This window comes from Ammospiza nelsoni, chromosome 3 (genome assembly GCF_027579445.1).
Source record: "Ammospiza nelsoni isolate bAmmNel1 chromosome 3, bAmmNel1.pri, whole genome shotgun sequence".
Taxonomy (NCBI): Eukaryota; Metazoa; Chordata; class Aves; order Passeriformes; family Passerellidae; genus Ammospiza; species Ammospiza nelsoni.
In genome coordinates this window covers 63,800,367-63,821,434 of record NC_080635.1, presented here as the reverse complement: position 1 = coordinate 63,821,434, position 21,068 = coordinate 63,800,367, and the positions used below count along the sequence as shown (strand labels likewise).

The following is a 21,068-nucleotide window of genomic DNA, read 5'->3' as shown; positions in this document are numbered from 1 at the left end:
TTCTATAAATCTAGACAATAAATAAATTCTAGATAAGGTAATTAAATTACAAAATATAGTCAAAAGTAAAAAAGATTAATTCAGAGCAAGGGATGGATGTTGAAGAAGCTCCTGTGGGAAAAATAACATGAACCCAAAGTGCTTGTAGATTCTCACTGTGAAATTGTTTTGTTTTGAAAGCAAAAACTTAAACCTTTGGACATTTAAATAGAATTTCTGTAATTCATAATTTAATTTATAATCTCACTATGCTGAGAGGCTGTTTATAAATTCATTGTTAACATAAAACCCAATATTTAGTTCTCCTTTTGGCGCGTCTTTATAGATTTTGAGTTTCCAAACTTATTGCAATCTATTAGAAATTTTCCAGTGACATTTAGTTTCAGGACAGATCCTAAAGTTTTTATTTTAGCTAGTTACCAAAATATGGCTGAAATTTCCCCCTTGGATGTCTTTTCTGCATAGAAAAAATAAGCAAGATTATTTCAAGGTAAATTAAAAAGAGATTAATTAGTCCATATAAAATGTTGTGCAGATGCTCATTCAAAATTAAAGCAGCCTCAGTGAAAATTCCACAGTAGGTTAAATGAAATTAAATCAGGGTCACCTTATTTCTTAATAAATGACCACTCCAGCATTTAGCACTGTTTAACTGTGCTCTCTAAACATATGCATCTTCTAAATGGGCAGTATTCCTCCATGTCTTCATTTAGACAAGTCTGATAAGATTTAGTCTCCAAGTATTTGCTTAAAAGCCAGCTTCAGGATAATGGAATGACTAATAGCAAGTTGCTGGAAGGCCTACATATACAGGCCCGGTCCTCACAATTCTGACCAACGTGAAATGTTGGGACATTCGTGTATATCCACAGAATGGAGGATGTTCTACATGGACTCTCCTGCAAGCAGGCCTAGTGCACAATTCATCCCGCTCTATTGCTGAATTCTTGTACTGGAGTGTGATGAAAATCTTAATAAGAATAATCTACAGAAATACAGGTCTTGTAAATAAATGAGAACAGAGTTTTTACAAGAAATTCTGAAACTTCTCAGAGTGTCAGTTCCTTCTAAGGATATTCTAGCAAACAGCAGACTTTCTTATGTCCAGAAAACAACATCATAAATATTAGTGATTTATTGCTGAATTCTGCTGATTAAATTCTAGTCAGTAGAGTACAAGTTCATGCTGCTGAATTTTTGGAAGAAACTCCTGAGAGTATATCAGAACCATCAAATATCTGAGACACAGAGACTGGGTGGCAAGGAGAGCAGAGAATATAGCATCTGCAGCTCATCACCTGTCTATAGGTGAGAGCTACCTGCGCTGCAAAGTTTTTGCCTTCTCTTTTGACCACTGCACATTGTTTTTTAAAGTCGTTCAATGCTTCTGTATTATAGAATATTACCAATGCTTGTGCCTAATGAATTTGACAAAACTTGCTACTTCAGGATGATGAAAAAGATCATGTTTTACTCCAAGGTATTCAAATGCTCCAGAACAAAGGAAAAAAATGAAGCCATCTTACTCTCTTTCAAAATAATTATATATGGGAAAAATCTCACGCATTGCACTGCTGACAAGTTTACATTCTCTCTGCACTGAGGAAACCTCCTTCATAGTCTCCCAAATGGCTGTCATATCAAACCTCACACCAAATAAAACTTTCTGCTTTTCCAGACTTGGAAGTCATCTTAACTTTGGAAAATATATTACTGCACTGAATACATTCAGTGCAAAGGACTGAAACAACTTCAGTAATAAACCAATTCCCACATGGTTTTAAGGCATATAATGAATTTGCCCCCAGCAGTTCCTGAGATTTTCATGTGGTGATTAATATGTAGCATTGAATATATATTGATAGTATGATGAAATGATTGCTCTTTATTCTAGAAACTATTTGAGAATATATATTGTATTTGAGAATCTCTATCATTGCAGAAATTAGTGAAAAATCTAGGTGAGGTGCTTTTCCTTCCATCTTTCCTTCTTGCATAGTGTGTTCATATAAACAGTGTTCCAACTCTGCTTAATGCTGATTTCAGTTTTCACAGAAGTACAAGTTCTTCAAGTAAACAGTAAGTATAACAGTTCCCACATTAAGTTTCAAACCTCTAATAATGTATGAGGGTAGATGCACAAATTATGTAAGTCTATTTATGACACATCTACAAGGAAGTTATCATGACTGGTTTGGTTTCACTTGACCTTGAGAGTAATCCACACTCTATTCTAATTAAAATAAAAACCAAACCAAACATGTGGGAATAGTATCAGTTTAATGAATTCTCACTTTTCATGCTCTTGCAATGCAGCCTCTCTTTATTTCTGCCACATTTGCACATCTGTGGGCAGTAAAAACGTCAACCCCTTCAACTCACTGTATTATAAATGCAATATACATTAGTTCCACAGTTTTCATTCAAGAGAGCAGTTGGAAGGTAATTAGGATAAATATAATGAACTTTTGGTCTATTTAGATTTTCTTTTTCTGATGTTAGCCTTGAAAAAAAATTCAACATGTAGAAGTGTACAGCTGTTCATATAAAGATTATGGTAGATAATCCTCACTAGAGAGCTGAATTTTTACTCTCCTTAAATTTCATTCCAAGAGTCAAAAAACCTGCTTGTGTGTGCTTTCAAACACATTTGTTATAAGATAGAAATAAAAATGAAGTTCCAAGAATTGTCTTTTTTTTTTGCTGTTGGTAAATTTCAGCCTCAGTACAGGTGTCAACTGTGACATTTAGGGGAGGAAAAAGAAGGGGAAAGCATTCTAATTAATTGCTTGCAGATCTGCAGGAGAGTGAAATTTAGTGTCTACTGCACATCGCACCATTATTTATGACAGGTACAGTAGTGCTTAAAATTCTGTTCAAATGTGGCCCATTCTAAATTTGCACCTATATACAGCTTTTAAAATTGCTTAATCTTTATCTGATTGCTTTTTAATATCAGGGAAAGGTTGAAGAGTTCTGATCAAAATCTAAGAACATGGGAATCTCTTCAGCTTTTGAAGGCTGACTGAAGATTTACCATTTAAAGTTTTAGATTAGCTCAGAATATGTAAATCCTTTTCTACTTTCATTTATCAGAAAAATAAAATTAGTACTCAGTGAACTGGGGAAAAAGCACTGTCTTGATCTGCAAACAGAACAGGTGAAAGTCATCAAGTTCCAATTCAAGTATACATGACCTAGGACTTGGTCTAAACTTTTAAATTCTCAATTTGAGCAAATACCTAAAAGCAACATCCAAAAGAGTAACTTTGATGTTCTTCTGGAAACCTTTTATCCATGGTCAGAAAACTAAGTATTCTTTTCGGTGGAAAATTAATATTTTAAGAACACTTACATAGTAAGTTCTGTTTGCAAAGCCAGTTATGAAGAATTGATTTTTCAGAGCTGCTCATGATCTGAGAAACATCCAGCTGAGAAAAATTTCCCAGTGACAACATAAACTGAATTAAACAATCATCATAAGTAATGTAGATGAAAGTCACAGAAACACAGTTTTTGAATGATGAAAACTTTGTAGGAGGGTGGTGGGCAAGAGAAAGTCCAGTGAGAGAAAATTTGTAGTAAATTTTTGTTTTACACTAAATTTGAGATTTTGATGCATAAGAGAATTCTTTTCTCTCCTGGCAAAGTCTTTGGTTTGATGTAGTGGTTATATATTATGGTTAACATTTCCTGATCTATAAAAAATTCAGTGTTATTGTAAATAGCAATAAACTTTTGACAACATGGATTCTACCTTCTGTATCTGTCAGTTGATAACATAATAATCAAGAGCAATAAAAGTGTATATCTTATCGATGTCTATATCTTATCTATGTCTATATACAAATCTTATTTAGTCTATATCTATATCTATGGACTCCATATCTCTGTGTTTCTGATTAAAGAAAATAGGATGAAAAAAAAGTGAAGCTGTTCTTTTTTGTAGATGTAGTTATAAAACAAAGTGAGCCATGTGTGCAAACATTTTTGTATAATACACATGGTAACCAATCCAAGTTTTATTTAGCATGTAATTTGTACTCTCTCTTTCTTGAAAACAGATTGTTCTGCACTTGTTTTATACTTAGGTATCTTTTTTATTTTTCTATGATTTAAACTTTCTACATATGGATAAATAGATATTTCTAAATAAATATATACATATAACTGCACATATGTTACACATTTTATATCATGATTGTAGGACTCTAAATCATTCTACTTACAGTAAAGAAGTCAAAAAAGCATATACAACAAAATAATCTAGATAATTAGAAGTGAAACACTTTCCTCAGCAGGTTAAGACTACAAAGTTGCATTAAGAAGAACCATATTCATATGTAGCTCATATTTTCTGTGTCAGGTGAGATTAAAGACTTTGATCCCTGTCTGTCATGAATTAATGCAGTTCCACTGAAGTCACAGTTATTAATTTAATTTATACTAGTCAAGAATCTGGAATACATATTTCCTTTTGTGGTAAACTAGTAAAAACATGATTACACTATGGAGGGAGATTTTCTCCTGACATGCTGATCTTTATTCACCATTTTTGCTGGAGTGGAGTGGGGGCAGAATGTGATGGGAGACAATATTTATTAATGTGGGAGAAAAACTTTGAACATGTTTCTCCCTGTGTGACTTTGTTACAGAAAATATTTTCTATGAGGAGAAAATATTAATTTTTTACACTGCACTGCCATATTAATTACAGACCTCTTGTTTTATAAGGTAATCAGATAAATATATGTTTAAAAATTTAGAAAGGTGGTAAAGCAATACCATTTCAGCAATTCATTCTTCACAGGAACAAGATTTATGGATTTGATTTGCCTGATTTGCCTGGCTTGTCTCACATCTTGCTCCATAGACTTGAATTAGAAATGTGAAAATATTGCATGATCTCGCTTAAAAAAAAAAACTACCCAAAACCAACCAAACAAAACCAAACAACAAACCAACACTTTCCTGAATCCTTTACAATAAAGAAAAAATCATGTACCTGATGTCAGGTTTTGATGTCGTGGATCTTCTTTTACTGATGGGGCACATTAAAAAAACATAGATAATAAATTAATCTACAGTTTCAAGTGAAAATACTGAAATAAATTTCAATAAGAAATATGTTTGTTTCTTGGAATCATCTCTCAGATAAGAATTTCTATAAACCAGATTTTTTTAAAGCCTGACTCTCCTAGTAAGTAATTTAAACAGATACATTTTCTGTCCAGTATAACCATATAAGCAAACTGCTCCTAGATAGTAGTTTAGGGAACTGGCGCCAGTGCTATTGCTATCCTTTAAGGTTTGAGATTTAAACGTGCAAATTTTATGTGCAAGTCATTGCATTTAACCAATGTAGAGAGGATATTTATGCCTTCAATCACTTACCTAATAAGATACTGTCATGTATTGTTATTAATTATGTTTAGAGGTATAACAGGAAGCATTTCTCTATCTGCATATTACTGCGAGGAAACAATCAAGGCAGTGCTGTGACCAAGAGGTTAGCCAGAATATGGGTGGTCATGAAGTCGGTCTATTGTGTATCCCTGGAGTTATTTTGTGGAATGGATGGTGACCTAAGGCACCAGACAAGCTCTGCAGATGCACTTTGCAGTCCCTGATCAGGGAGCACAGGAGCAGACTGGGGGGGCCCTGCTGCTCCTGGGCTGAGTGCTGGGGGCTGCACAGGTCCCTGCTGTGCCAGCCAGGGCGGTCACGGGCAGGGCACCGCCGCAGCCACACTGCATGTGCTGAAGCAATCCTCGATATTCATACGCAAACGAGGCACCAGACATTCAATTACTGGCGATTTGTGTACAATTTCATCATTTTGGTTCACTTGTATGTATGTAGAAAGACTAAAAAAGATCCTCTTTCTAATCCCATAAAATCCCCCAAACCTGAATGTTTGCATTTTTATTGCTGTTTGCAGAGATTTTCATCCCTTTATTACCTTTAGGTTTTTCATCTTTCAGCTGTTTCTTCGTAGTTGTTTTTTCTACAAAGAAAAAGTAGAACAGTTAAAGTTTGGTAAACTGACTGTTGAATAGATTTTACCTAGAGTTTTCAAGTAAAATTCTTTGAGAATTAACCCAGATATTTTAGGCGTTGCCTCAAACATGCAAATTTGCAATCTCATACTATTTTTATTGTGATCTTCAATCTATATACGAACACACAGAATAAATTCCTACCTTCTTTTTCCTTAATTGTCTTTGGTTTTTTTGTGGCTAGAAAGATTTGAAAAGAAATAACATTAAGTGACAGGCATCAGAAATACAGGGCTTTTACAGTAAGTACGTTGTGCAAAGATTGTCTCACTGGTAATTTCCCCGGAAGAATTACTGTGGTAAATGTGTCTCATGGCATGTTTACAGTGTCTGTAATATTGCAACAGTGCCTGCTACTCTTAGTGGCACTAGCAGTTCTGGGCTTTGTGTAGAGTGGTTAGAAATTGTTTGAATATTGCTCGTTGCAGAGTAGTTTAGAAAATTCTGATAAGGACTTTAGCAATTGAATTCTGCAATTCCCTAACTACTGCCAGATTTACCTATTTGTTTGTTGCCAAAATACACTAGGGAAGGACTCTGCCTATTGCTTGCTTCTTACTCTTTTTCCCAGAGTGATCTCAAACATCTGAAAGAAATAAATAAACAAAAATCTCCATGATATGGAGCTAGATGGACCTTTATAACTGCCAAATGTGATAATTTAAAAGTCTTGCAGCAATAGATTGTGATTTATTTTATTGGGGGGTGTTTTTCCTAGTCTAAATTCACTTTGAGCATGTGCTGTTTCCTTTTCTGCATCCTTTTTCCCCAGCTGCAAAAGCATTTGGTCTGTGACTCCATTCAACCAATCAAGGCAGATTGAAATTAAGCAAAGTATGTCACTTCAGGCACCTGAGCCCTTTTCAGTATTCCCTGTTGACTACAGCAGAAAAATAGCTGGCTGCCTTCAAATGGTTCATTTGCACTTTGCATCATCCAACCAGTTGTAATAACACTTTCTTCAGTGTCCTCTGGCACGTGTCACTTGATTCACACCAGCTCTTTCTTTCAGTGAGGACCACCTGGGTGTAGCTCACCAAAACATGCTGCAGAAGGTGAGCAGTGAAAATCACATAATCAGATGGAAAGAAGAGCCTATGGCAGAGCCTATGGTAGCTGCAGGGCTGTCACTTCACCCATGCTGCTTTATGTTGTCACTGCTTCTTGCTCATGAGCAAAGTGCATTAATCAACACTGGTGTGTTCATTAGTTCTTTCCATGAGGCATACTGGAAAAACGCAATATTTACCTGATGTTGGGATTTCAGCTGTTGGCTCTCCAGGAAAATAACCAGCAATGAAGAGAAAGGAGGCAGGGAAGGGAAGGAAAAGAAAAAGAATTTCAGTACCATGTTTTTTCAGGGCAAGCAACCATTTAAATAGATGATCTCTTTCATCTGCAACTTTTCTGCAGGGTATTAATTTACAAACAAATGTGCCTTAACAATGGCTGTGTATGTAGAATTTCACACTGAAAGCTAACAGTTTCACTCTTTGAAGTACAATAATCCAGCATACAACATACAATTCCTGCAAATGCAAACACTGCACCAACCAAAGCTTTCCAGCAAGCTAATATTTAAACAGATTCATTTTTAAGTGTGCCTTTAAGGTTATAGCTGACTATGCTATTTTCCAAAAAATGTATTCAGCTTAAGTGTTACCTCTCTTTTCTTATCATCCACACTTCCCATCTAAAGACTGACACTGACCTTGAATAGCTGACATTGACCCCTAAGTGTTTCTCCCACACTAGCAGTTTGACTTGCCTTTTACGAATAGAGTCTCTTGAGAGATTTTGACTAAATCTTTCCACACCACCTAGCACAAGAGAAGCATATATTCCTGTGCTATTATAATATCCAAAATAATTGATGAAAAGTGGTCAATCCAATAGAAATAGAAATTCTCTGGCATAAATCATCATCACTCATTTTAAATCAAAGAAATTAATTACATTGTCATTTCTAATCCAATAATTTTTTACCCATCGCTGCTTCTTTAGTCCCACTTTTATGTAAGAATACAATTTGAAAGAAAAAGAAAAGCCTCTTTTCTTAAAAGTTAGACCAGGACAAAAAATGAATAAGATCACAAAGCATTTAAGGGTATTCCTTTGACTGAGCTTTCTCTGTACTTTCTTCCTGCTGAGATTTGGCTTCAGATTAACATGAGCTCACACGAAGGTGAAAATGTTTCAGTCAATGCTTTTTCCACAGGAAGACTAAGCAATTAAGCATCATTTTCCCTAATGCATCCCAGGAAACTTTCACTCAAATCTTGGCCCATAAGGAGACCTGTAAATGTCAGTGCTCAATGCTTAGGAACCACTGGCATTCAAAAAGGCCAGTTTTGCTGCTATTAAATGCTAACATGCCAAAGTCCTTTAATATTTACCTTTTTGCTTATGATCTTGCTCATAGCTTCCTAAAGATGACACATTACTGCATTATGACCCATGGAATAATTAATATGTTTTTTTCATTTTCAGAAGAAAAAAACTAAGGTTTTTTTCTGAGGTACTGAATCTAGGAAAGGGTTTCATGCTCTCACTTCTTAAGTGAGGGAGTGTCTCTCTGAGGAATCTGGATGGGCCCAGTTATGTGCATGTACCCTAATTTAGGATTAATTTATTTCCTTGGACAGTCATGCAAGACTGTTGACCTGAAGGGCAGTAGGTTTGACCCTCTGTTTTATGAAATGTAAGGGCCATTTCCTATTCTCAATGCATCAACAAACTCTGACTTACTCTGAGAACATTGGGACACATATTACTCCTATTATGGAGCTTTCATTTTAAACCTAAGTGGGAATATAATTTGGCAATTCTTAGGGTCTTTTTTAAGTATCAGCCTACATGTTCCTCTTGACTGCAAAGTACAGTTTGGCATTCCTGCATATGTAAGATTTGCCACCAGCTTTGTTTTCTGTTCAAGGTAATGTCTCACAATTTGTGAGACATTAGTCGGTATGCAGGGAGTAAATTCTGTTTCATTACACATTCAAGTTTGATGCATGGTCAATGGCTGCCAAAGACCCTCCTGCACACTAAAACAGAAAGAGTGGAAAATAAGATGATTTACTAATTGCTTTTAAAATTGAGTAAGTGACTGTGTGATGTATACCTGCCTACAGGTTAGACCATGGCAACAAGCTCCTACTCTGAAATTGTCTGTGTGATTAATTTGGGTTGTTCTCAAACTCAGCCTTGTCTTTCTGTTTATACCTGCATTCCCTAATGACCCAATTTCTTTAGCAACTAAAACCACATTTGCTTTTCCAATAAGACTGAGCAAGATTAAATGTGTGAATGAATTCAGCCCAGGACAAATATATTAATTTATTCTATATTCCACTGGACCTGAACTCCAAAATCAGTGGGTATTTTGTGTCTATTGCTCATACTGAATTACATGACAGCTACATTCATGTTATGGTAAGTACACTGCAGACCTGACTAAGAAATACATGAAGCAAAGCTATATAGACCTCTATAAATAAAGAAGGCAGTGATCCAACTAAGTGCTCTCCTTTAAGTGGAGAAAATCAAATTGAAATAGAGAGCTCTGGTGTTTAAAATCTTAATCTTGATCTATTCAAGGATGGTTTACTCAAAAAGGGGCAGTGTATAGAGGATTACTTTTGTAAATGACCATAGGTCTGCTTGTTTCTGCTTTTTTTCCTTCTTTTTCTTTTTTCTCCTTTTTTTTTTTTCCATTTTTCTAAAGGTACTGTTAACCTTTATAATCATTTCAAGCAGCAGAATATAAGCTCAGGAGTGTGGTACAGACATCCTTCTGCAAAGGTCAAGGGAAAATATCCTGGCTATTCCTTATATCCACAATATACCAGGGTAATATAGCTCTCGATAAAAAAGCATTGTAGACAGTGATGTTTATGATGAAAGCATAAGGAATTAGTCACTTAAATATGTGATGAGCCTCTAACAGTAGTGAGTGCCATCACTGGGTCTCTCAGATAAATCACTGCAGAAGACATTATGTGTCAGTAAAAAGATCCAGAGAAACCAAGACTGAGCAAAAGTGGATAATAGAATCAAATAGAGCAAACTTTTCTTAAAATACTGGCAAAAATGGAAATAAGCCCATGGATAGCTTCCCAGAAAGTAATAATTTTGCAATAATAACTAAAAAATGGAACATTACAGTTCAGGGCTGAAGGAGATCCTTCAGTGTAAGCACATTTCAGATACCTTGTGCTCACACTTCCACTTTACATCTGGGTTTCAGAGTAATTCTGTTTTCCTAAAGGTAGTTCAGAGCAGGATTCATCCTCTCTAACTTTAAGCACCTAGCACAGGTGACTGGCCTGGAAAGTTAAAGTGAATTTGCTTTGCCTTGTCGTCAGCTTACTTTCCACCAGAATAACATGTGGTTTGGTCTTGAAATGCCAGGCACAGCACCAAAAAGCCCCCACAGATCCTGTGCTAAATTCCTCTGTGAAGGTCCACACTTCAGCATTTTCACAATTCAAAGCACGCAGTAGAAACACTGTCCTTCTGATTCTTGTCTGATCATGCTTTTCAGTATATAATGTGCCACAATAAGCATAGATCCCAGTCTTCATCTGTTCAGAAGCCTTCCTTAAAAGCAACCTTAAAAAGGACATTATCCCATGACTTCAGTGGAAGTTTTTGCAATGCGACAAGTTCCTCTTGAATCCTCCTTAAAACTAATCTAAATTGGAAATATTTCTTTCTCTTCTTTAATTTAATTTAGGTTTTTTTATTAAAAAAAGCTTTCATTGGGACAAGGCCAACAACGTGCTTAGTGAATTAATGATGTAAGTAATTTCCAAATGGTAAAAGAATTAAGGAAAAGGTTGTCTAATTCAGTTAGGCTACATGCTATTTTCTTGTTTTCAATAAACAGTATATTTGCATAGATATAAATTATACATCCACACTCATCTAAACCCACTAGAATATCAGTTTTGCTACCAGTGTAATTTACATTATTTTCTAGGGAGCAAAAATTGCAAACACAGTTTGAATCTTGCATCTTCACAATATTGCATTATAAATGTGCTTGATTTTGTTGTGTTTGGCTGTCAGAAAGCAGACAGAATACAAGAGTATCTGTGAGAATAGGCAAGAAAATAGCATTATCTAACATGAGAAAATTGCAAAAATGCAAATTTAGAGAACATGCATCTGAAAAGAAGGTTTATATTCCATAAGAAATAAGTCATTACACATACTTGCAGTGTTTTTCGGTTTGACTGGGAAGTAAAAAGAGGAAAGAAAAATGGTCAAAACAGTCAGGTTTGGCATAATATTGTTATGGCAGAGAATGGCTTTATTTATTCTAGATGTTTCCATGTATCAAAACACATTTTTACTAATCTCACAGCAATTAACAACAATCTAATAATGAATGATATTAGTAGAGGTGTTCTCATTTATGGACCGAAATTGTTTTGCTAGAGTAAAGGATGACTAATAACAATAAAAATTTTAATTCTTCTTATTTCCTTTCATGAAGAAGCATGGAGCAGACATTTTTTAAAACCATGATGACAGTCCACAGTGAAACTGAACAGTGCTCCTTCCTGTACCAGCATCAATTTTGCTCTGTCATGTGCAAGTGCAATTGTGCGTGAGCTGTGATATCAGAGACATTTACCACAGATTATGGATGGTGCCAGATCAAGATCTAAATACTATATCATATAATACCTGCAATGGATGAAAATTTAAGTATTGCTTTTCCTGGGAGGTTATCTGTTTTCTGAAGTCCAAATGAAAGGCAGATCCCCCCAAATAATTAGAAAAATGGAACCATTTAAAGTAAGCAGTTTCAGACAGCAGTTCAAATTCTTTGCTGACATATGCCTTTGACATCAATGGAATTACGGAGGCAGAAATTTGACCTTTGATATGTACATATACATATATCTTAAAATGACAACCAGCATTACAAGTATGTACTGTGCTATTTAGTTTGTGGTATGGCATGTCAGGGCCATTCTATGTATCAAAATAGATCACAGGACAATGGTTTTGACATTGGTCATATGCAATTGTATTTCCACTATTTTTTTAAATAACATTTTCAAAACAAATATGCAAAATAAAATGCAGGAGTGCTTACCTGGTTTTGTAAGGGGAACATCTTTTTCATGTCTGATTGCTTCATGCTCTAAACAAAAAACAACAGCATAACAAAATTGCCATAATGCTTCTCAGTTACATTTTGCACTTTTTTTTTTTTTTGGTTAGAAGAATTGCATGTATTTTTTTCAGGATTAAACTTTCCCCTTCTCTTGCTTCATGCTGTTATTTTGAAAAAGAAACCCACAAATGAATGGTTATTAAACGATTATCCACTGAGGGATCTGCCACAAAATAGCAAAGTTCATTAGTACTGCACAAAGCTTCACAAATATTAGTATTAATCTACTAAGAGTCATGCATGTGTCTTAAGGAAGAAATATGTTAGTAGGGTCTTCTGTAATTTCTTAAATGTAATTTTTATCCATTTTTAATTTTTATTATTAGAAAGGAGAGTGCAGAGTAAACTCAGCAACCATTCACTCATCCTTTGTTCTTGATTCAGATATACTTGAGCAGAATTCCCAAAGTCTTGGACACATAAGATTACATATGAAGAAATTATATTTAGGCGTGGAAAATGCATCTCATCTCCACATGCCTGTTTCCCTACCCCTCCTCCCATCCTTCAACTTCATAATTACTCCTGAAAAAATTACAATTTATGTTATGTTGCTGGAAATAGAAAAGTTGAAGCAGATTTTTTTTTTTTTTCTAATAGGTCTAACAAACAAAAGCCAGACTTAGGAAAAACCCCACCACACAGATCTCATAGCACAGTAGCAGCTATACAGTGGAAACTGCATTTTATGGCTGTGGAATCAATGGACAGCTCTCCTGGCCTTGTTTCCAGGTGAAGTTCTCGCAGCTCAAGGACTGTGCATCACTTTTCCTTTTGAGAAATGAGGACCCAAAAGCATGCTGTAAATTGGAAAGTGCTGAAAGTGTGAATGGCCTCTGAAAAAAGGGCAATATGCCTCAGCCTTTCTGCTACTCAGATGAATAATTGAACTCCTGGTAGCTGTGATTTCAGGTGGGCAAGTGGAGAAATGCTGAGATGAAGACATCATAAGGAATTTCAAATGGGAAACGCTTTTATGAAGCATGAATGAAAAATTGGTTCAGTGAAGAGTGATTCATTTCCCACATCTGGACTTTTTTGATCATTTAATTATTTGGGCCATTAATTGACAGTTTAAATTATTATTATTATTGTAGTTGAATCTGCATTCTGAAGGTGTGAAAGGTGTAGACAATCAATAAGCAGGCTGTGTGGTAAGTTAAGGTACTGACTCTCTTGAATCCTTTTAGACTGAGAAGAATTCAGGATGCAGTTATTATTAATTTCTCTTTTTTCTTTAACTTAGCAGGAGCATTCATTCAAGTCAGGTAAATTTTAATAGTGGTTTTTAAAAGACTTTAACTACTATATGAATTTTTGTTGATGGGACTTTTGATAGGGGAAGTGTGGAATGAATTCACTCCTGCACTGAAGCAATTGGTTATGTCAAATGGGCTTTTAAATAGTAATGACAAGACATTATATTAAATGAAAGGAATGGGAGACATGGTGATAAAGACACTATAATTTTAAGCAAAACTAGAAATTGCCAAGGGCATGCTTTCTTATGTAAAAGTAAAAAAAGATACATGTATCCAACAATTTTACAGGAATTTTTCTAATTAAGGTAAGAATAGCATACTTGCTGGCTTTGCCTGGGCTACAGAAGATAAAAGAGATAAAGTTGTAATAGTTAGATACTTAAAGAAGAAAAAATAAACTCTTTCCCCCCCCCCTTTCTTTTTAACATTCAAGCATTTTATTGGAGTCAGTTCTCACTTGTTCTTAGCTTCCCCTACTTGTGCGGGCATGCACAGCATTCAAACCCCTAAAGTTCAGACAGCTTAGTGTTGACTGCCAGTGATGATGAGAATGTTCTAATTCCTTGTCTGACACTTCACAGCTTCTAGAACACTCATTGTTACTTGACTTTTTTTTCCTGCCGACATTGCATTAAAAAACTATACTCTCTTAATCACACATATGACCCAAAGATTTAGAGTTTAGTCCCAACAACATTTTCTCCATAGCACTGATCCAAAGTCCTAATCCATCTGGTGATTTATCCCTATATTTGGGATCCTTTCAGAGGTCTGATTTACAGCTAGACCTCACTTCATTAGCCCAGCTCTGGCTAATGACAGGCTGGAACAAGCAGCTAAGGAGCTGAAAGACCTTGACCTGTCTTCATCATTGGAAAGACAATTCTTAATAGAACAGAAGCTGCAATTTGCACTCTGCTGGTTTTTCTTTGTGATCAGTTACATATTTCAAAACACTGTGAAAAATATTGCAATGCAAATATACTACACTAGATGAGTGCTGAATAGTGTTTAGTACCCCCCTCCCCCTCCATCAGTCAGGGGAGAATCACTTATTCTTACCTGACTTCTCAGTGGGAGTTGTCTTTTGTTGTTTCATTTTCTCCTCTGTATCATGAAAGCAGCATTAAAATCACGATGTGTTAGCACAGGTTCATATAATTGGAAATATATTTCTATAGGTGATATTATGCATATTGTTCACAATGATAAAATAAATGCATGTCTTCACCATCACTATCCCATTATAGCACTGTAAAACAGCATGCAGGCATTATGAGTTCTGACTGCATGGTGAGATCATGTTCATTGAAAAAGTAAATTACTGGGCCTAATGTCTCAGCTGCCAGAAAGCAGCTGCATACCCTTCAGCATCTCTCAGGCAGGCACTCAGGCAGAAGCCATCCTATTCCTGCATCCATTGCACCTTTGCCAACAGCACCTTCCTGAACGTCTGAGTCCAACAGCTTGGTATTAAACAACACGAAGAACAACTAAATATCTTCCAGAACTTTAAAGACTAACTACAAACATGGGTGGAGGTATTCATGTGTCTACACTCTGAAGATGGAAAAAAGGTATGGGGATGTCCAAGCACATAACAGGTCACAGAGGGACACATGGGACAGTCTGAAATGCCAGTTCATACCACCCACTACTGGAGAAACCTACCTCAGCCTAGCTGGACATCTGTCACAGGAGCAGCCTTGAACTTCTCTAATCTCATGGGAAAAGTTGCCCAAGCCCACGTGCTCTTGAGCTGCCTGTGGATTTGCTCAGCACAATTCTCAGATGATGTAGACCCATGTCAACATTGGCCACTGGACCTGAACTTCCTCTTCTCCACATAACTTGGTGGGATTACACTTTCTGATCAAGTGGGGTTTGTTTTACCTTCCCAATGCCCCAGTCAGGTGGAAACTGAGATGTTTATGTTCAGATTTCTGCTCTGCCCCGTGTGGTTGATTTCAAATTCACCCTACCTCATCCTTTTATAACTTAACACCATTTTGTGTCTTTTTCCATAATTGAATTCAAGCTCCCCTCCTAAACTCTACCTTTCAACAATCATGTACATTCCTAAATTTTTCTTAAATATGCTTAAGACACAGTCAGACTATATTTGCCATTCCTCTTGCTGAAAGCAGTTTGCAGCCACTGCCTCTTTCCACTGCCTTCCTTTCCACTAAGACCTCTGGAAGGCATCAGATCAAGGATGACAATGACTGTGTGGAGGTCAGGTTGGGCAGACATCTCTTGGTCCCCTTCTCTTGCTTGTTTGGTCTATTTCTGGCAGAAAATCAGTACTGATGGGGTCAAATATAGGGAGGGATAAAGCTCTCTGGTTACTAATATTTTCTATTATTTGGTAAGTAAACATAGCTCTGCATTTCTATGCTTTTCATTTGTTTTCTAGTATGTGTCAATTTAATTTCTCTTGATTTGTATTAAATTTAGGGCACTATTATTGCCCTTACTCAGCTATTGTTACTGTCAGTTTCTTATGAAAGCCATGAATTAAAAATCTCACCTCCATATTATGATTGTCTGTAGAGCTAGAAATGTTTTATAGCACAACCAGCAGCTTGAAGATGCAACTTATTGAGAGAAAGTGTCCTTTTTTCTGCTGTTATAGGAGCTTTAATATATAACAATCTATTTCACTAATTTAGATTGAGACATTAAACTTTCTATGTGACAATACAGAAGAAAACCTGGTATGCTGCCTTTAAATAATGGCCCTGTAACATGCCCTGCATTAATGACAAGTAAAAATAAAAGGGGGTCTCTTTCTTTGGATTTTATCCTGACACTTTTGAGCATGAAATAATATATTTTTCCTTTCCTAATTCTGTTGAGAATGTATGGCAATGTTTGCTTTGTAACTCTGGGATAACAAGTCTGTGAGGAAATAAGTAAGGAAATAAGTTTGTGAGTGGATGGCACATCTGATTGATTTGAAAGTAGGGGCAGTGTTTCTTCTCAGAATGAATTTCTCTTGAAACATGGACAGGCCTGTGGATTTGCATTCATATGGGAATAAACACAGTAACTCTTGTGGCTGCTTGCTTTTTCTCTGAGTTTCCAGCCACTGGTTGTAGCCAGAAGGGAAACTGAAGGAGTAGAATATCCAGACTTAAGGAGAGCTATCTTAGAAGGGAATACACTTTAAGACATCAGGAAGCTTCATAAAATCGATCTGTTCGCCACATTCAGTATGAGGAAAAGCAGAGAAAAACATATGATGAGGACAATAGATATTATTTTGCCAAGAACAGAAGTAATAGTTCTAAATTTTCCTGTATTCTTTTTTTTACCATCTCATGGGGAGTCTCCCAAATAAAAAATTAAACAATTTTGAGGACTCCATAAAGCTACAGAGAGTAAAAATATAAACGTTGTGAATATTAAAAAAATACTGATTTTGAGTGAGCCCAAAGTTTAAAGTTCTGAAATCTTTCATTGAAGAGAATTTATTTGCTCTGCAGGGCTCCAGTTTTGCAGCACTACAAGCATTAATATTAATTTTTTCCCTGATGTACCTAATTTAAATGGAAAAAATAAGGCTGTAAACATTTCTCTGCATATTGCAGGCAGTTTCAGCAGAATTACATCAGGAATGGATTCCCTTGCTTTACTTGCCTCCACTGATATACACAAAACACTCTAATTTAAACTTTTCCCTATGGGATCAATATATTTTCTGAAATTCTATAGTATTTCAGTCATGTGATACTTCTAAGTCTGATGGCAGGAGGCATAAGAGAAATGGCTTGAAGCTGCACTGAATCAAGGTGAAAAAGAAGGCCACTGTTTTGTTCAGAATGAAGCTTTTATAATTCAAGCTGTTAACCCAAGAGCACTCCTTGGCACACAGCAGGCAGAAGCACTATTACCACCAGTGCCTGCAGATTAATACTTCCAGTCATCAAGTGAAACTCAAAACAGCCACTGTTCTCCAAAGCAACCATTTATCATCTGAGAATAGAGATTTTATGCTAAAGGAAATTTAGCAAGCATTTTCCTATTTATTTTCCCTTCAAGCACCTAAATACCAAGGGCTTGGGGTCTGGAGTGTGCTGTAGCATGCGAGAGTAAAATCCTAATCAGTCCAATACACTGGTTTGTGACACAGGGCTCTGATGTTCGAGAATGCCCTACCAAGGAAATTTATTTTCCTGCAGCTATGTGGATGAGATTGGGCTAATTGTGCAGCAGGACTGATTTCATTTAGCAGGAAAGGTGAGTGGTCATGCCATCCCTCCAGGCAGCTCACTTTCTGGCCACCACCGTGGCCACCAAGCTTGGATTCCTTGTTCCTGCTTTGGCTGAATTCACCTAATGCCTGAAACATTCTACTAGCTGTTAATACACAAAAAGTGATCAATGAGTTAAATGAAAAGCTTGGCCTATGTGTCTTTGAAAGAAGGGGAAATATTTTTTCCCTATTGATTCAAAACCAATACACGTTCACTAAATCAGATCCTCAAGGCTTCCAGAAACCTGAAAATGTCTATGAAAATATTTAACTTACAACTTATTGTACACTAGAAAAATGAATGAGAAAAGTACTAAATACATAGGAGAAGTTTATTTCTTAAAAAATAGGGAAAAATTAATGAAATAAAGCCTCCTTACTTACCATTGAACACATAAGGTTTAAATGTTTTATTTGATCACTTATTCATGAGCACTTCATTTCAATGTGAAGTTCAAACAGCAGCACTTCCAGCAAAGGTCAATGGGATGTGGATACTTGCTTTCTAGTCCCCACTGCTTCTGCAGTGGGACTGGAAAACCACTCAGGAGTGATGTAAGCTAAGCATCAGTAGCTGAGTTTTCTGTGAGGTTACCCTCTTAGTCTTGTTAATTCACACCAGACCCAGCTGCGGGTCCTTTAGGGCCTTCTTCCTCAAAAAACATGATTAGAACAGAACCCTGGTTTGAAAGGGGGACGCTTTGTCCTGCTCACAGCAGCCAGGCATTACTAACAGTTTACCCAAGTGCACAATCAGCCCAGGATTAGTATTGCTATTCTTAGTTCAGCTCCTGTTACTTTTGAGATTCAGGAGCTGGAGACTGACTCTGCTGCAGAGTGTGTACTCAATGAGATTGTAGCTTCTCTTTTTTGGGGGGCCCACACTCACTTAATGTGATAACTAATTTACTGAAAGGGTTGAGAAGGGTTAATTCCCAGTGCACCTCTTTGATGTAGTGCAGGGCATTAAAGCACTCCTTCATCACACTCTGGGAAATGGGTTTTGCTAGTGCTTTTTGCTACACCAGTGAGAAAAACCACAAGAACAGTCAAAAACTGTGACAGATTAATCCTTTTAGTTAAATGTCACCCTCATATTTGTTCCTCTCCAAGACACTGAAAAAACCCAGTGGCACGAAGCAAAACACCTGTGCCCAGCTCAGGGAAGTGTCCGAGTTTTGCAGATCACACATATCCTGATTAAGTGGAGCTGGGTGTAAGGGGAGGTTCCTTCACCAAACCTACCTGGCTTGCTCTGAGAGACAGCTTTTTCACGTTTAGCACGTTCATGCTCTGAAAATAAGAACCCCTATATTAGAAGGCTTTTTAGTTTTTAGAAGATTTTAAAAAGAAAAGATTCCCATTATAGTTTAAAAAGATAACTTTGCACTACATATTCCTGCTAGACTTGAGAAGAATTGATAACTATATTTCTCAAGAAAAGATGTTGAGCTATTTTTTTCCTATAAAATTAAAATAATTAAAAGTATTTTTAAACTTTTTAATGTGGTTTAATTATTTTCTGTGGATTTTTAGAAATATAATAGAATTTATAAAATTATGAATTGCTTCTAGTACTAATTGTGATTGCTATCACTGATCTTCTGTATAGAAAATTCCTCCTTTATGTTTAATATAGAAACGATGGCAGATTTTATTAAAACAAAGTGGGATTTTCTTGTAAAGAATGACAAATAAGTGTTCAGTATTCTTCATAAAGGAAAAGACAAAAAAGCTTCTCATGTTTCTCTTTGTCCTGGATTTGGCTGGACTAGAGCTAATTTTCTTCACGTTAGCTAGTATGGGGATCCCGTAAATATACTATGAGTCACTAATAATAAAGGATATTATTCTGTATCATCATAAACATGTATGCAATTTTGTGCTATTTAAAAACAGCGTGCTATCCAGATCCCAACATTATAATACAGAAAATATTTCAGAGGCACGTTAAAAGTATGTTTAATTCTGATTTGTAGCTCTGAAGTCTAAGCTGTGCAGCAGGTGAGCATTGCAGCATACCAAGAAATAAATCTCTAAAACTTGGGCCAGAGACTTGGCAAGAGAATTGCAGAGATCCTTCCCCATCTGTGGCCCCCTTGATTGTTTCCCAGTGCGAAGCTGCCATGGAGACAAAAGGCATAGGTGGGTCTCAGCTGAATTGGAAAAGGGTTTCCATGCAAACTGGAACCTGTGAAACACACCTGGTCCTGCATCAGCAGAGCGAGTCATTGAAAACCAGTGTCATAAGTCAAAATATTGTGTGAGTTTGCGTTGGTGAATTCCAGCTTAGGCTGCAAAAACTTTGTAAAAATAAGAAAATACCTTCCTTCTGAAAATTATAATAACATGTTCTATATTGCCTTGGTACTTACTGTGTTCATGCGTGTTCTCTGAGGTAGCTGGAAGTAAACAAAAAAGGCATATTTTAATAATTTTGTAGCTGTGATGCAGAATTTACTTCATTTCTTAGTGTCATTTTAGACATATAAAATTTCAGTGAAATCTATTGAAGTGTGCAGCACTTACTTTGTGTCTCCTACACTGTCCACCCCAGATGCATAAATGGGACACTTAGCTAAGGAACACAGGCATCGTGAATTCCTCATTTAGCCAAAATTTGGTACAAACATCCCTGGAAGGCTCTGCACCTCTTCTGAGGGCTGAGTCACCCTCTCTAAATGCTGACCATACACCAAACCTAGGGAAACTACCTGGCTAAGCAAGGTGCTTACCTTATTTAGTGCCCACTAAGAGACAGGGCAAATTCAGACCATAAGGTCTCCACCAGACAAAGACAGAAAATGAATTTTAGCTTGAGTGAGGAAACAACACCTAGGGCAGTCTAAAGATGACAGACCCTGACAATTGCACCTGCTCTATGAGGGCAATGAATTTCAGATGGCTTCAGTGATACTCCAAGAAGCAGAAAGACATTTGAAAATGTTCATTAACTTCATGAGACCACTTCTAATCCAAAGGATTTCAGTGCTGTGACTTCTAAACTTTGTGCCATTTCATTTTCTGCATTTTTCCAGAAAAAAAAAAATCCCAGAGGACATAAAACTGAAAACCAAATGAATACTTTCCATGGATGTTAAGACAATATTTCTCAGGTAAAGAAATGAGAGTTTGGCAGCTGTACCCAATGCCATTATTGGTTCTGCAGAAGGAAGCAAAATGTCAAGACCCAGCCCTCCAGCTGGATTTTTCTTCTTGACTTTTGCTACGCAGCTGTTGTTTTTGAGAGAAAAAAGGCTCTACCACCTGCATGTCTGCTGTGTGTGAGAGAGAGA

At 36.4% G+C, this 21,068-nt stretch overlaps 1 protein-coding gene across 27 annotated transcripts in view; it reads right to left on the bottom strand.

Moving 5' to 3' along the window:
- Positions 1-21,068, bottom strand: part of TRDN (triadin) — a 225,163-nt gene that overhangs the window by 18,536 nt on the left and 185,559 nt on the right. For all 27 annotated transcript variants that reach the window (XM_059467562.1, XM_059467539.1, XM_059467542.1 and 24 more), the window contains 10 exons: positions 20,148-20,174; positions 19,018-19,065; positions 14,577-14,621; positions 13,835-13,852; positions 12,172-12,219; positions 11,279-11,299; positions 7,309-7,335; positions 6,204-6,239; positions 5,963-6,007; positions 5,006-5,041 (listed from right to left, as the gene is read on the bottom strand). In XM_059467562.1, the coding sequence (XP_059323545.1) occupies positions 5,006-5,041; positions 5,963-6,007; positions 6,204-6,239; positions 7,309-7,335; positions 11,279-11,299; positions 12,172-12,219; positions 13,835-13,852; positions 14,577-14,621; positions 19,018-19,065; positions 20,148-20,174 (351 nt within the window). The remainder of the gene's footprint in view (positions 1-5,005; positions 5,042-5,962; positions 6,008-6,203; positions 6,240-7,308; positions 7,336-11,278; positions 11,300-12,171; positions 12,220-13,834; positions 13,853-14,576; positions 14,622-19,017; positions 19,066-20,147; positions 20,175-21,068) is intronic.